General features: G+C 41.5%; 1 protein-coding gene across 12 annotated transcripts in view; it reads left to right on the plus strand.

Annotated features, from left to right (window-relative positions):
* MED12L (mediator complex subunit 12L) overlaps positions 1-16348 on the plus strand; it is a 150764-nt gene that overhangs the window by 20551 nt on the left and 113865 nt on the right. For 7 of the 12 annotated variants that reach the window (XR_013931798.1, XR_013931799.1, XM_080410154.1 and 4 more), the window contains 5 exons: positions 9961-10092; positions 11496-11622; positions 13724-13938; positions 15055-15159; positions 16168-16344. The exons of 1 other annotated variant lie outside the window; for it this stretch is intronic. Coding sequence is in view for 9 of the 11 variants with exons in the window: in XM_080410154.1 (XP_080266280.1) it covers positions 9961-10092; positions 11496-11622; positions 13724-13938; positions 15055-15159; positions 16168-16344 (756 nt within the window). In the remaining 2 variants the exon portion in view is untranslated. The remainder of the gene's footprint in view (positions 1-9960; positions 10093-11495; positions 11623-13723; positions 13939-15054; positions 15160-16167; positions 16345-16348) is intronic. 4 more of the 12 variants (XM_080410160.1, XM_080410161.1, XM_080410163.1 and 1 more) reach the window with 3 other exon arrangements.

Consider the following 16348-nt stretch of genomic DNA (forward strand, 5'->3'; position numbering starts at 1 on the left):
TTATCTGCAGCTTCTTAACCACATCTGGAGTTCTCAAGGCTGTTCGTTGTTGCTTGGCTCTAGCTTAATTTTTGGCAGCTAGACAAGAGGTTGCCTTGGGATGCTGAATGCCTGATTGATGGTACTTGTACATTTTGATTGGAGCTTCCAAAATTACATTTGAGTGACCAGCGTAGCGTTTAGCTGCTTATACCTCCCAGGCAGGCTGGTGGTGAGCACCTGGGGTGGGTGATGCCCTGCCCTGCATCCCAGTGTCATGGTTTAACCAAGACACCCAGTGAAGGTTGGTGCCTCGCTGCACCCACTGCTCATCAGCTCTGGTGCAGCAAGGTTAAGCACACAAGGATGTCACCACATGTGATGCTGTTTGTCTTTTATTGTTTCTGTTTCCTTCCTCCTTAATACTTAGGCTGTTTTTTCTTGGCAGAAAAGGCCATGAGTTATGAGATTGTGTGTGCTCTGTTTTCAGCTGGCAACTCATGTAAGCCTGTAAGGACTTTTATTTTGTAAGAAAGATGGCCATCACTAGGATGTCTCCCTACTGACATAGTTATTTAAAGCAATATGTACTTTGAAGGACAGATATCTACTCCCACTGTTTTGATGTGAGCCCAGCTGGAACATGTTTGGATCCTATTTCCTGTCCATTTTTCCTGCTGGATTGCAAAGTGTTGCTATGCAGACTGCAAATGATGCCAGCACAAGTACCTATGAGAGTGGTGCTCCAAAGCACTGGGCATGTGCAGGAATGGAATGAGGGTGGCTCCTGCTGCAAGGTTTGTTCTAAGGGAGAGTGAAAACAGACAGATGTGCTCAGGGTGCTGCTTTTATGCACACCATTGATTTCTTCAGAATTGTTTTAATACATAACTCATGACTTCCAAGTGTTAGAGCAAAGGACAGACGTGAGGGAGGATAGGCAGGTGTAGACAGTTTGGCTTTAAGGCCAGGCGTCCTGGGCCCGGCAGAGGGAAGAGTTGCCCCACAGGGAGATGCGGAGGAATGGTTCTGAAGGCTGGGATCTGGTGACAGAACATGAGACAACGGAATGGAGCTGTGGCCATGTGTTGAGTTTGAGTAGGACACATCAGGCAGATGGATGGCAGGCATTGAACAAGGCTTGGATTTTGAGCATCATGTTGTGTATAACAGAGGTGGCACACTGAAGCTGTGTGAGAAAATGTTATGTTAAATCCATGTTTTGACCAGACCCAGAACCCTCTGTTCTTGACCTTGAGATAGGCCACAAGAAGTGGGAGGAGAATCCAATGCTTCTCCACTGCTTTGGAGAGACTTAGCATGGAGGAGCACTGTTTGCATTATTAAATGCTGCATTATTAAGCAGACTTTAAGTAGGAGATAAGAATTGCTTTGCAGTTTCTCTCCAACTGTCTTTGTGTCTTAGGAGTGATGGTCCCTGTGTAATCCCATCAGAATAGCTTCATCTGAGCCATGGATCACATATGGTTTTGTGGTGGTGGCCTTGGCAGTGCTAGGTTAATGGTTGTACTCTGGTCCTAAAGGCGTTTTTCAACCTAAATGATTCTATCATAGCCTGGGTGCTCATGTGGTAGGTTTCCTTACAGGCACAGGGCTTCCATCAGGCTCTGTGTGCAACTCAGAAAGTAGCACTTAATCCATCTGTCAGATGCTCAGTTTTTCATCCATGAAGTTCCAAATGATGATAACAGTTGCTGAATTCTTTTGGTGTGAAGGTCTGACAACCAATAAAAATGTAGCATCACAATATGGTAAGAATGGTACTATATTGGGAGCATGGCTATGTGCACAGTGAGTAATGCAAGGGACCTTTCACTTCTAATTCTGCTTCACTGATTTCTAGTTTCTCAGTAGATGGGCTGAGTAGGAGGACTTGATGTCTCAAAATCTATGACGCGGCAAAAACCAGTAAATTCACTTTCATTTGAGATGGTATTGCAGAGAAAACTACTGGCCTTATTTACAGTTGCAGGTGTTTTCCATCTGATGTTTTCTTGATTCAGAACATCTCTTGTGCACAGCTCCAGAATGATTACCACTGTAGTAGTTATTGTGAAGGTATCTTTAAATAAATAAATGCAGTAAACAGTTTGCATTGCTACCATAGAGTTTTAAATTAAAGTTACGTTGTGCTCATCCAGATTGGGAACAGCTTTGATTTCTCTCCACTGCCTTTAAAGGTCACTCCCTCTGAAGACTTGAGTCAATTCGTGCAAAAAAATAGAGTCCTTGGAAGCATGAGCTAGAGAATGCAATAGCGACTTTTTCATAATGTCTGTGAAAACTCCTCTTTGAGTTCACCTGTCATCTTGTGGCTTAAACCCTCTCAACTCTCACCTAACTTTTGGTCTACCTGTGTTTTATTGTCTGTCTCAGTCTTTCACAGGTAGAACTAAGGAAGGGAATTGAGAAAGGATTCCACCCCCCCCCCCCCTTTAATTCTTAATTTGTTTTGGTTTAGGATGGTTGATGAGACTTTATAAGTCTTTGATAGTCTCCTGTGTAGAAAAATACAATTTGGTTAAGTATAGCTTGAAATATACCTGAGCTTTGAGAGGAATACTTTATTAAATGAAACTTCATACTGGTGTTTACTAGCTAGTATGCAGTGGTAAATGGATGAAAGGGGAGAGTGCTTGGTGTTTTAAGTACTGATACTAAATATCTTGAAATCATTGTGTAGAATCATGAAACCTCATGGATAATTGTGCCTTGGATTGCTTTTAGAGTTTAGGTCTCTGAACTTGTATTTAGGTCTTGCTTCTCATGTTGCCTTTGAAGTCCAGCTGAATTCTTATGATGCCAAGAGATGTTTTTCATTTTAGAGTGAAAAAGTCCTGTTTTGAACTTGGTTCTCACGAACAGTGCTTGTTACAAATGCAGAGAGTTAATATTTGTCTTTCTGAGATCGCTTTGCTGGAAATGAAACAAACAAAAAAAACCCCAGCCCCACTTTGTCTGTGAGAAAGGAGATCTAACCACACCTTTTTAGTGGGTAAGCTACAATTTAATAGTTTGTTACTACAGAAGGGACGTGAATCTGAGTGTGTTGGGATGCATAACAGGTAAGAGAGATAAGATGAGCAAAATAAAATGGATAGAAATATCTGCAGAATCAGAGTATTTCCACAAGCACATGAGAAAATAGAGCTCTGAGCATTCTTATAATATTTTTAATGTAGTTAGTATTTGTTCAGTTGCTTGAATTGCACAGTTACCTGAAGCTTGTTGGTGTGGGTATTTTCACCCTTTATTATTTCAGTAAATCCAACATCAGATTCCTGTTCACCTGAGCATCTAAGGGAGTTGAAGTACAAAACCTCTCTGGAAGGGAAACATTTATTCTGTGACTCAAATAACTGATAGGGTCCTTAAAAAGAACACACAACTTGTATTTTCTTCTTATATTAGACAAGCTCAAAGCAGAGGTTAATATCTTGTTGAAGATGGTCTCCTAATTTAAAGCAAATATGCAAACTGTACTCCAATAAAAGGGTTTGTCTTTGAGCTGTTGTTAGTGCTGTGGTGCACATGTAGAGAGAGCTTGCCTGCCATCCTATAATGACTATCCCTCTTGGGCTGCAGTCAGAGGCATTTTTTCATATTCCATATTTTAGTCTGCATTGCTAGTGTCAGTGCAGCTTTTAGATTTTAGAAAAACCCAAACTTTTGGGGACAGTTTTTCCATAGAGAGCAGTACACCTCAGGAGCTCCTTTGTTATGGATGTGCAGATAAGTTTTCAAATGGAATGAGCTGTATATGGACTGTTTTGTGAGCAGAGCTAATTTGCGTGGATTTGGGATTTTGAGCTAGGCATTTGTGGATGACACAGGCCCCTCTTTTATTATCCCCCCCCCCCCCTTTTTTTTTTTTCTTCCCCACTCTCTACAAAAATCTGATAGTGCTCTCATTCCTGGCTCTTGTGTTCCTCACCCGTTCTCTCTAGAAAGTGTGTTGTACTAATAAATGTTGCTATATTGTACCCCTTCTTTGTTTCTTAATCGAAATATGGATTCTGAAAATGCCTTGTCATCTTAGAAAGCAGATTTGGAATTTAATATTAAAAAGTTAATTTTATTTCACTGAGGAGTTAATCTGAAAATACTAATTGGAATTGTGATTACAGATTTATTTAGATAGTCTACATTAAAAAAGAGATTTAGTTAGTATGTGAAGGGAGCATTCTTAAATGGTAAAATTCTACATTAGGAATAAAGCAGCTCTGTGTATTGAGTCTGAACTCTGTTGTACTAGGAAGCAATCAGATTTGTTGGTTTTGTTTTGTTAACAGTCTTCATGGTTTAAGGACAGACTGGCTTCCTGTGGCGTGGGCTTGGCTTGCAATAAGCACCTGCCCGGATTTGTTGCATGATTTCATTGAGTACATTTTCAGTATCTTCCTGTTTTGAAAGGAGCAGGAATAGCCATATAAGTATGTGTATACATATATATACACACACACATAGATCTGCGTGTGCACATACACATATGTGTACACATACATATATCTGTGTGTGAGCATGTGTGTATATATATATATAGGCATCTATGACTGTCGTAAGAGCACACCTGCTATAAGCTTTTTTTGCTGCCCCCCGCCAAGAAGCAGCCTTGTGTCTCTGGGCAGGAGAAAAGCTTTTCAGGTGCTGTTCACCTCTCTCCTTTGAAAGGTGTTGAGGCCCGCAGGCACGGTGGTGTGAGAGGCAGCGCACCCAGCTGCCTGCAGCAAATGCCCGTGAGCAGCTCCGAGTGCAGGAAGGGTGCTGGGCTGGGCGGCAGCTCCCAGGCATGCAGGTGTGACAAACAGCGTGGGCATTGCCCGGCGGCACTGAGTCACACAGCTGGCTGCTGTCAGGAGAGGTTTGGGTGAGATAGGAGGTGGCTGGGGTTTCCTTTTGCTTAGTGATTTGAGCTCCTGGGCGTTATTGCCTTGCTCTTCCTGCCTCCACCACAAAATGGTAACTTCTGCAGTCCAGGTGCCTCAATGGTGGCCTTAGCTAGTGCAATGTCAAACTAGTTCCTTAGTAGCAAACTTTTAAATTAAATAATAAAAGCAAGGAGTAGTGGGGAAAGGGCTCAGAGTTACAGGAGGCAGAGGTTTAATAGTATTTTTGGCTTCCTGTCTCCAAACCTATCAGGACCAGTAATGTTTAATACTTTCCTTTTGATACTTTCCTGTGTTGGTAATTGCGGTGCCTTTTTTAAAAGTAAAACCAAACCAGCTTTTTTCTTCTGTTTTTCACCCACCTTGTGGTCCAGTTATAAATTGGGGGAAATTAGGCTTTGGTTTTCTCTGAAAGGGTGTGACGGGTGGCTTTCAGAAGGTTACAGTTATTTTGGGTCATGGCTAAAAGACAACTGTTGTGAGTGAGCTGCCTGAACTTCAAATCTTGCTTCACAGGTGTGTGTTACTTGGTGCAGATAATATCTTCCATTTGATGTCACCTTGAAGTGTTTTTCTTCCATTAGGCCTCGTGGAAGGTTTGGGAATCTTGAGGAAGGGTCTTGTCCATGGGAGGGTTTCACCTGGACCAAGGGAGTTGCAGTTCCTGCCTATCCGCACCTGTTTTCTACTCCTGTACCCTTTGTCTTGTCTTCCCTACAAAATGTATTCATTAAGTGACGTGTGAACTGATCTTTCTTGTTTTCATGCCCCTGAGATTTTAAGGGTACAAATGTGATCTTAATGATACTCTTCAAGGCAGTAGTTTGAGGCCTTCTGAAATGTGGTCTGCACTTCCACAGGCCAGACCGTCTGCAGACTCAGGATCCCAAATGAGACTATTCCAGAGCCTGATTATTCTGAGAGGGGTTACTTAACTGTATTCTTACCATGTTTAAATAACGTGGTGGAAGGGGGGAAGTGATGAGGTACAGCTATCATGTGAACGTAGGGCAGGCGGAAATCATGCAGCAGGCAGCGGGGCAGGGAGATAGAGCTCTGCGATGTGTGTTACCAGCGTCACGGGCTGCTGCCGCCCCAGCTCCCAGGAGCAGCACGCCCCTGTCTGTGTACTCAGTAAAGCAGCGAGTACTCAGCACTGGAGTTTCCAGCACTGAACTTACTAATTTTCCAGTTTGTGGCTCTACAGATGAGGTGTGGGTTGGTTAGCGTAGTCATTCACTGCCCATGTACTGCTGTAGAGGCGTACTTAATGTAGGGGTTTGGGGTAATTATTTATATTGCAGGGACTTGATACAGCTTTCAAATGTATTTATTATCTTCAGTCAAAAACAAAATAAAATATTTGCTGGTTAGACACTTCAACTTTGCTTTTTGCAGCTGCTGCAGGGGCCCGTGTTCCCAGAGCCAGATGAATGGAAATGTTCTGGTGATGTCAGCTTGCCCAACAGAAGTGTGTATCAGAGGGTTTAAATAAGTACCTGCTCTCACATAATTTTTTTTTTTTTTTACTTTTAGTTGCTGCACATGTAAGTTCCTGACAACCAAACTCACTGGTTTTATGCACTTAAAAGTAGTGTGATTGAAATTCTTAGGCGGATAAGCACCTTTGATGGTTTAAGTATTTATGGTAGGCTTTTTTTCCTTTCAAAAGAGGTTATGTTCTGCATATATGTGAAACTGCAGAATCAACACTGTGTTTTTTGAGGTGCACAATCACTTCTAGGTGTTTAATTTGTGGTGATGCTGGATTCTTACATCTCTGAGAATGTAATTCTGCTTTCTATAGGCACAGAATTGGGGAGATATATTTTTACACTAATAAATATCACAGTGTTAGCAGATGACTTGTTTAAAAAGAGAATTAACTGTCTGCATTTTCATAACTGTAGAGCTGTCTCTTTCTAGTTGTTTAATTTTAACACCACCTCCACCACCCCCACCTGAAAAAAACAGATTGTCCCTTGAAAAAAAGCTGCTTGAAGCAAGCAGATCAGTCATTCTGTGAAATCTCCTGAAGTTTAATTTATGTAGACCTCAGTGCTGTCCTGACCAGTATAATTTCATGCTACTTTCTTGTGAGTTGCACAAATGTTTGTCCTTTATTCTTCCCTTTTAAGAGAATTTTAATACAGTGCTACACATGGAAGTGCTGTTCAAAAGTAAGATTCCCACAATATTTCTTGACATAACTGAAATAACATCCAGCTTTAACAGAAAAAGGTCAGCTTGCCCTGGGTTTTCTTTTTTCTTTGGGGTATCATAGAAGTAATTTATGCAATCTTTAGTTTAAAAACCAAAAAACCCTGACAGTTAACACGTGCTGGTTTAATACCTAAAACTCTAAATACGCAATTTGCTGTTGACCACAGTCTGATCTGCTTATTGTCAATGAGTTTCATAAAAGACTGTAAAACAAACAACCAAAACATGAAAGAAATGTGCTTGGGTAAGTAAGCCCTAGCCCTTGACCGTAACAGTTGTGTGTGCAATTCAAATAAGATACCTTGTTAATGACAACCTCTTAAGTACAGAGTGCATGTCTGATGATGAGTGCCTATGGCCTTCTGGCATCTGGCTTTGTAACCTGGGGGTGCACTGGCTGTGGCCCACATGGGAGCCCACCCTGAGCAGGCTGGTCTCGTATGACTGACATCTGTGATACACCTGTTCCGTGGGCTTGCTTGGTGCAGCACGGTGCTCCCATTTTACTAAACAGAGTGATGGGTTTCGGGGACTGGAGGGCTCAGCAGTGGAGGCAAGCTAGGCCCTGCCAAGTCTGGTGTCTGTAGTGGTCAGAGGTAAGTGACACAGGTATGAAGTTGCAAGTGATACTCACTAGGACTCCCAAAACATGGGCACATAAATTCGGTTTGAATTTTGTTTGTGTGTACTCTTGTATATGGTGACAGGAGTTTAACTTTGGGCTGTTCTCACATTTGTCATAGGGCTTAAACATCTGTTCCCTTGAGCAGCAGGAGCAGCAGCAGTGGAAGTGGTTAGCTCACTGACTGCAGGCTTTGGCAGTTTTGCTTTTCAGTGCTTAGTATAGTTGAGCATGGCTCTGAGGACAGCTGAGTAACAGGCTCATATTCTTGGCTTAGTACCTCAGGCAGTGTCTGAAGGAGATACATATACATGTGCACATGCATATGTATACCTCAGTGTCTGCGTGCTAGCAATGTTTGTACAGTGTGCGTATTCCTTGGAGGAAAAGCACCCTCATTCCTCTCAAGAGGAAGATAATTGAAGGGAAAAAAATTGGCTTTTTTCTTCTGCAATTTGACATTTCCCAAACAGCCTAAGCACTTTTCTTTATGCCACAACAAAACCAGGTAGGGACACTTACAACCATTTTTTCCTTCAGAAGTACCCTATGTAAGCCTTTCTTTAAATCTCTCTTGCCAGGATTTTGCTCTCTGTGTTTGCCCCAGCACAATGAGCTCTGACCTTCAGCATTAGTGCCCCATTGCCTCATCTCTTCAGGGCTTTCCATCTTCACTTTTCTGGAGGGCTTATGTTGTAGAAGCATCACGTGCGCCTTGTTTGAGAAGATAAGCTGCTCGGCCATTCTGCGAGAGGCACCATTCCCTGTGAGCGAGGGTGAGGAGGCCTGTGGTGCTGTCCCTGGGCTGCCGCAGGGTGCGATGCAGTGCGGGCGCAGCTTCAGCGAATGGGTGACCTGACACGCTGCGCCCAAGCTCTGAGTTGGTGTCTCCTGCTTGCGAAACGCTTGGGGTTTTTTTTGTTGGCATGGTTTCTCTTGTTAGTAGAAAGGGAAAGAAGTCCGTGTGAAGATCAGAGTCTTTCAGGTTTCTGCATTGCCTTCAAAAGTACATAGTATCCATACTCTGTTGTTAGCTGGCTGCATCTAACCATAGCAGTGGTGATGTTACCATGTCACTTCATTTAGGTTAAGAGAAAAACATTTTCCCCTCTTCCCTCCACTCCCACTGCCCCTAGTCATCTAGTATCACTGGCTCTCTGTCACCTTGAAGTGTGTTTACAGGAAGCTTCTGTGTGTGACAAGTGTGCACATACACACCAGCCTTGTTTAGCATAAGCACTGTTTTTTTTGTAATTTTTGAGGAGGACAATTGGGATGGCTTTGAAGCAGTAACTTTTGTGCTTGGGGGTCTGTAATTCCTAATCACTCTGAAAAAAGTAACCTTGACAGGTTCCAGGCTTGCTTTCTGAGGGTGCTGTGCTTGACTCTAGCCCTTCTAATGTTTACTTGTAACTGTAGTTTCCACTCATCTTGGAGAATGAGGAAAAATCACATCTGCTTAATTTGCAGGTTGGTCATATGTAAGCATTCGGAGACGGGCGCCAGCTTGGGCAGGAGCGAGGAAGTTCAGCAGATCCAGTTCAGTACTGCACAAGAAAAAATTACTTCCAAAATGTGGGTGGTTAGTGTAAACAGAGATTGGATGAACAGTTAATAGATATAAGCATATTATATCACACTGCTATTCCGTAAATACAGATTTTCTAAAGACATGTACTGTTTCTTCAAAATCTCTGTGTTAGGTCAGAAGTAAATTGAGCTTTTTGGGAATTTTTTGACCTTGGTTATTTGATGGATAGACATTTAGAGATTAGAGGTGTGTTTTTTTTTTTTTTTGTGTCAGTGGGATGCAAGTAATGATCGGGAAACAGGTGGCGGAGGTTTGGAAGAATTAACGTAGGGAAAGCGTAAATTCTGTGTGGTTAATTGGGTTGAGAGGCTCTGTGTGGTGTGCTTTTCCTGTTTCTCTTGCTCATAAAGCAGATCACCCTTTTCTGTTTTTGTGAAGCAACGTTATGATAAAGGAAATTTTTGATTCGAGCATCACCAGTGTGAAAACTGAATTTTCCCTCTTTGGCTTCCAGATTATATTTCATTTCAAAACACTACGAATAAAGCAAATGTGTGCATCTGTCAGTACTAAAGAACAAAACTCGGCTTTTGTCTTCATCCCCCAGAACACTGGTTGCTGCAAGCTGTTTGCTCAAAAATAAGCCTGTTGGCTGTGTGGGTGAAAGCGTTTTCTGTCTTTGTTCTTGCACTGAACAGGTAGCCCCAAACGACGAAGCTGTGGTGACGCTGCTTTGTGAATGGGCTGTGAGCTGTAAAAGGTCTGGTAAGCACAGGGCCATGGCTGTAGCCAAACTCCTGGAGAAGAGGCAAGCAGAAATTGAAGCAGAAGTAAGTTGTTTCTACTTCTAGAATAGTGTGAACAGTATGCTTAAAAATAAGGTATTTCTAAGGAAACATCGCTTTAATCTCTACTCATTACAAAACAAGTAAGTTTGATGCCATTTGGAGCACTGGGGATTTTTTTTCATCAATATACAGCTTTTAAATTCTAGATAAATTTTAAATGAGAAAGCCTTCTATTTAAAATATAAAGAAACTGCATCCAAACTCAAAATGGTCTATGTTAGCTGATTTGTGTCTGTTTTGTCTGAAATATTTTACTTCTGTGAACTACTTGCCCAAATAGAGAAATAAAGGGCTGCCACAGTAACTGGAGTGCCTTAAAAAGAGGGCTGTGGGTTTGGCCAGTGAGGCAGAGCTGTTCAGTTGGTGGGGGAGCCTGGGAAGTTTCCAAAACGAAGATCTGTTTTGAGGCAAAATTTGAGTGTAACTTTAAATCTTGCATTCTGTAGAACTCCATTCTTTTCAGAGGAAATGCAACATTTCGCTGGAGAAGCAGGACACTAGTGTCTTTGGCGTAAAATGTTGTGGGAAAGGATCCTACTCCAGCTTGCATGAGCTGACACTTCTTGAAACTTCAGTAATACTAAATCTGCTCCGTAGTGAGGATTATCTGAGGCAGTGTGTTCACTGCAGCCTTGAAGCAGCTTTCTGGACCAGTGGTACCTCCCCATAGCTGGAGCACCGCTACCTTGGCCTCACCTGCATCCCTGCAATGCCTGGCAGGCAGTTTTTACTGGATGGGGGTTCTGTTTAGTTTGGTTTTTTCTTTTCTTCCTAGAAAAAAGGGTCCCCAGGAAAATGGTGTGTAGTGTCTGTTCAGCCTGGGTGTGGGGATAGAGAGATGAGAGCACTTGTGCATTTGGGCAGACAGACACACAGACATTATGAGGTGTAAAAAGACTTTCACTTTCTAAAGCTTCTCTGCTTTGTCTGGTCCTCACCACAAACTATTCATTAGAGGGAAGGGAGCTTCATGTATTGTTTCTGCCTCACTGGCACCAAAATCCACTCAAAGCAGAGATGTTTGCCCTGGTTGTTACTATATTTAGTGCAATTTATGCGAACAAGAGGAGTTGCCTTTCATATTCACATTGGTCTTGGAAGTTATATATCTTTAAATTTCTACTTTTATATGAAACTATGTTGTTGCAGATGATGGTACATGTCTCGGGCATTCCTTTTCAATAAGTAATCCAAAATGATTAAATAAAACACCTTAGAAATAACCAAACTAGGTAATGGGGAAAACCTGTTGTTCTAGAGAGTCTGGATTTTATGAAGAGGTAGGAGATAATCATATGTATAGTTGCCTCAGATGCAAATTGTGGGAATGTTATATGCATTTGGGTGTTAGATACATGCTTTTAAAAATTTATTTAACTGTGCAGAGATGTGGTGAATCTGAAGTCCTAGATGAAAAGGAATCTCTGTCTTCAGCCTCCTTGACAGGTTCCAGTCTTCCTGTTTTTCAGAATGTCCTGCTAAGGTTTTTAGATACACAAGCTCCCTCATTATGTGAGTATTAACTAATTTATATTCCAAGGTAGATCAGAAGCCACTGGTCTGCTATCTGGCTGCTGAAGTTACTGTTTTGCTGTAGCAGGTCTTTTGCAGTTCCTGTGATTATCTGCTCTATTTTCATATGCACCACTTTTTGAGAAATCTCCTGCCTTGTTATAAGATCTTTCTGTGATACTTATTTCTTTCTTTCACAAAAGGAAAATGGGCAGAAAGTAAGTTTATTTCTGTTTAAGCTGTTAAGAGATTTGGGGAAAATACACTCTGTGGTTATTTGACATCAAACACTCGCCTCTTTTTGACACATCCACATTAGAAGTGACTGACTTGGAAATTACACACAAGTGTTAAAGTTGAAAGCTGTTAGCTGACAAATAGGTGGATTGGAAAAAGGATCTTTGTTCATCGTAGATTGCTCTATGAAATGTCTTGGTCTAATAAAACTGCCTGATACTGTAGCCTATGTTTCTAGTATCGTAAGTACTGCTGGTTAGTGCTTTTTTTTTTTTTTTTTTTTTTTTTCCCTAATCCCTGGTGCCCTTAAAATAAAGAGGATTTTCAGTGGTTTGAAACACGATGCTGAAAACTCTCAACATCCAAAAAAGGCGAAACTTCTTTAAAAAATTACTACAGACTCCTGAGGTAGTGGCAGTGCTTTATTTTCGTGCTAGTGGTGACCCTGTTTTTTAATAAACCATCTGAAATATTTGTGTTATTTAGATTCATGTTTCTGATGTGCTTGTTTCAAACACGGTATCGTCCTTCTTCACCTGAGTAGCTCTGCAAGGCAGGGTAGGGAGAGCAGCAGGCAGCTAGGGAATGTTTTCCTTGCTTGAAATATTCCTCAGTATTTTCAAGCATTGGACGAGTTTTGTGGTATTGTATTGTTTTTATGGTGGTTGAGCTTCTGTGTCTCCAAAAATGGAAAGCATGTAATGGCTGTGTTTTGAAGGAGGGCAGATCATCAGCAGGGGTGTGGTTTTTTGATGCTGCTCCATACAGCGTCTGGTCTGCACACCTTACTTTTGAGGGGTTGGTGTACGGCAGGCAACTCCAGGTGAGCAGGACTGTGGGCTGCAGGGAAGAGTTCTGGCCCTGAGCTGGTGTGCTGGTGGGCTTACTGTTACAGCTTCTGTGCAGCAGTGCAGTGAGAATTTCTAAAAAGAAATAGTGTTATATAATGAACTAATTTGAACTTGTAAAGCATAATTTTGTTTTAAATAAATGTTGATGATTTGGATTTGGTAGTTCAGGAGCTGGAGGTTTTTTGTGGTTTTTTTTGCCCAGTAATGCTGGCGTGCTATAAAGCTATTTTCTGTTAACTGCAATGTTTCAAACCTTTCTGTGGTACAGAAAAAGTCAATTTAAATATAGCTGTGAAAAATGAAAACTTAATAAAAAAATTTTATATGATGTATTTCTCTAGGCTTTGCTTTGGCACTGGCAAAATAACATGTATTTATTTTAATAAACTTTTTCCTGATGTGCATGAGCACGTGTAACAGATAAAATACACTAAACTATCAAGCTTTAATAAATTACTGCTTTTACATCTTGGAAGCCTGGCATGCAGAGATTTTGGGTTCTTTGAAAGTATTTTAAAAGATTTTCTGTTATGAATATGAAAGTACTATAGATAAGACAGTAACATTTAATATAGTAGTATAATTTGGGGGGAAAGGACAACTCTTGCGTGGTCTGTTATAATCCAAGGCTTCAGGTTTAATTTTTCTTCACACAAGGGATGTCCTCATCCTTTTCCCCCCTCTTCTTAATTTTTAGAAACAGTTGAATGTTGTACTTAACTGCTGTACTTAACCCCAACTGGGGCAGGTGTGTATGGGGTAGAATGCTCTGGGATCCACTGCTGAAATCTGTCCTGTGCCTGGAGCTGCCAGCAAAGCCAAAACACATGAATCAGATGGGAAGTGGTTTGTTCTGTGGAGACAAAGAGAAACCTGTGCAGGATGGCCGAGACATTTTTAGTAGGCCGTTAAAATTAATTTGCTGGTGTTTGCAGTTTGCATAGCTGAAACCCAAATATGTATAAGTTGAAACTTTGGTCTAATTTTATTTTATTTATTTTTTTGGGGGGTAGCTGACCCAAATAGTGATCATGAGAAGACAGAGTTTGTGAATTTGGTGCTGCTTTTTTCCGAATTCACTCGGCATGATGTTTTCTCCCACGATGCATACATGTGCACTTTAATATCACGTGGAGACTTATCCATCACTGCAACTACTAGACCACGTTCACCTAATGGGGAAACTGTGGATGAACACTATTCTAAGGATCATGATGTGAAACTGGAGGTAACACTTCATGCTACTTCTCCCATGTTTGGTACTCTGTTTCATTAAATGTAGATATTTTTTTTTTAACCAAAGCATTAATATTTCAGATATATTAAGTTTTTTTAATCTGTCTCTTTCTCTCTCTTTGAGAAGATTGAAAGTGATCCATTAGCTTCATCCTTGTACATAGCTGTAAATATTGCTGTTTTGCTGCAAATATACTTAACTGACAGTTGTCTGGTGAGCTAAGTAACTTGAAACAAACAAAAAGGCACAATGTAGACTTCTAAATGTACCAGTGGAAAAAATTACTTGCAGGTGTGCTTCAGTGAAGAGAAGGGAGAACTTTAAGCAGGTGGGGTCAATGTGGAGCCTGGAGTAAGCCCCACATCTTCTGTATGGTATGGAGCATGCTGGCACAGCATGGGTGTGAGCCATGCGCAGTGTGGTCATCTGCTGGCAGTGTGTATGCTGCACAGCCACTGATCAGAGATTGTGAAACCAAACCTTGTGATGTGTACATGTGCAGCCCAGGTGCAGTGCCGAGCCTTCCATCAGATGAGCAGTTCATAACCTTTTCTAAAAGTAGCGCAAGAGGAAGACAATTTTAAACTCAAGGCTGTGGGACCATGTTTGTACTCGTGTGATGAGATGTAGCCTGTTGTTCTGCTGCACAGTCCATGTAGTGCCTGTGGGCAGCTAAAGCATTCTCTCATATTTCTTTTGTATGTCTATTAAGTTGGTCTCATGGCCAAAGTTGCCCCGAAATATAGGAGGTTTCTACAAGTTGCCTTTCATGGTACAATAAAGTAGGAAATAACTCTTAGGAAGGTACAAGAGTCAGCTTTCTGTTCTGTAAGTGTCCCTGGGGCAAAATTGCTCATGGGGATATACTGTAAAGTTTTGTTTCCCCCTTTGGCTCCTGCCCTTTTCTATGCTTTTGTGGATTTAGGCTTTAGAAATACCTTGTGAATTAAGGCTTGTCATAAAGATTTAAAAGTCAGTATCTGAAAACTGTCAGTGCTTTTTTCTTAATTCTTAAATAGGTGGAGTGCTTGGTTTTAACTGTGATCAGTTAAATGGGTCTTCTATAAAATGTGACTGATCCTTGTTTTTCTCTCTGGCAATTATTAGGATCATAGTATTATGGAACATATGGGCATTGACTCAGGAACCGCTAGTATTTTTGATGATGTAGACAAGAGTGACTTTAAGGCAGATTTTGGTTCGGAATTTCCAGTAGGTTTAACTTTCAATTTTCTGCATGCCTTTGAAGCCTGTGCCTGCTGCTTGCTGTTGCCACTGAATGTCTCTCCATGCCCCTAGCACCACCTTGCTGCTTCCATCCACAGCCAGTGTCCTTTGGCATCCAGTCCCTGTGTCTCCTGTGTCAGTGCATCGCCTCCTTTCTCTGTATCTCTGCTGTATGACAAGTTACTGCTTTGCGGTGCTTCCCCTAGTTGTGCCCCTGCACACACACTTGCATGTGCAGTCTTTTCTCCCTCCTTCTCCTCTTCCCCCTTGCCCCCAGTGTGTTCAGGGTGCTGTGTATTACAGTTAAGCGTGAATAAATATTCAGAGCTATCCACTTTTTGATATCAAGGAACCCCATTGATACCATTTGCTTTTCAAGTGACTGTTCTATGTTTTGGCTCTGTCTTCCAAATCTGTTTCCCCCTCTTCTTTCCTTACTTTTAGCCTGATTCTGCATTACTCCTGAATCTCCTAGTTTTTTCCTTTAGACTGGTCCTCGTTCTGCATCCGCAAGGACTCCTGTGCCCAGACCTATCAGTGCAGATCCATTTGCAGGATATCAGGACCCCTGTTTCTGCCTGACATCTGTCATATTGGTGGTTTCAAGTATATCCATGCCTGCTTACAATGTCTCTTGTCACCTCCCACTTCACCCTTTTCATTATTTTCCCTTGATCACTGGAATAGCTTATCGTGGTTTCTGTGTCACAGAAGCATAAGAAGTGTGGAGATCAGTCTGAATCTGGCTGAATATTGCTAGTTTAAAATTTGTCTAAATAACAGTGGAGATATGCATAGAGAAGACATAATGTGTATATGTATCTTAAAATTCAGGCTTGATTACAAGTGCCCTTGCTTTGTCTATCTTTGAAAAACTTCAGGTGTTTAAAAAGAAACTGTAAGCAAGAACAAAATCGTATCTCTGAATGCAGTTGCTGGATTTTGAAAGTTAGAGGTTACACTTACCTTAAACGTTTGTTTTACATGACTTAGATTTTTTCTCCGATGCCTGGGGAGTCTTGTGAGAATGTGAACTCTTCTTTAGACAGAAGAATTTCAGTTACCAGCGAGAAGTCAGTCAAGAGGGAAAGACTGAGAGAACTGATTTTCCCATCCAGTTATGACCTCCTTCGTCATTTGCAATATGCAACGCATTTCCCTATACCTCTGGTGA

Source organism: Falco punctatus (genome assembly GCF_963210335.1).
Source record: "Falco punctatus genome assembly, chromosome: 13".
Lineage (NCBI taxonomy): Eukaryota > Metazoa > Chordata > Aves > Falconiformes > Falconidae > Falco > Falco punctatus.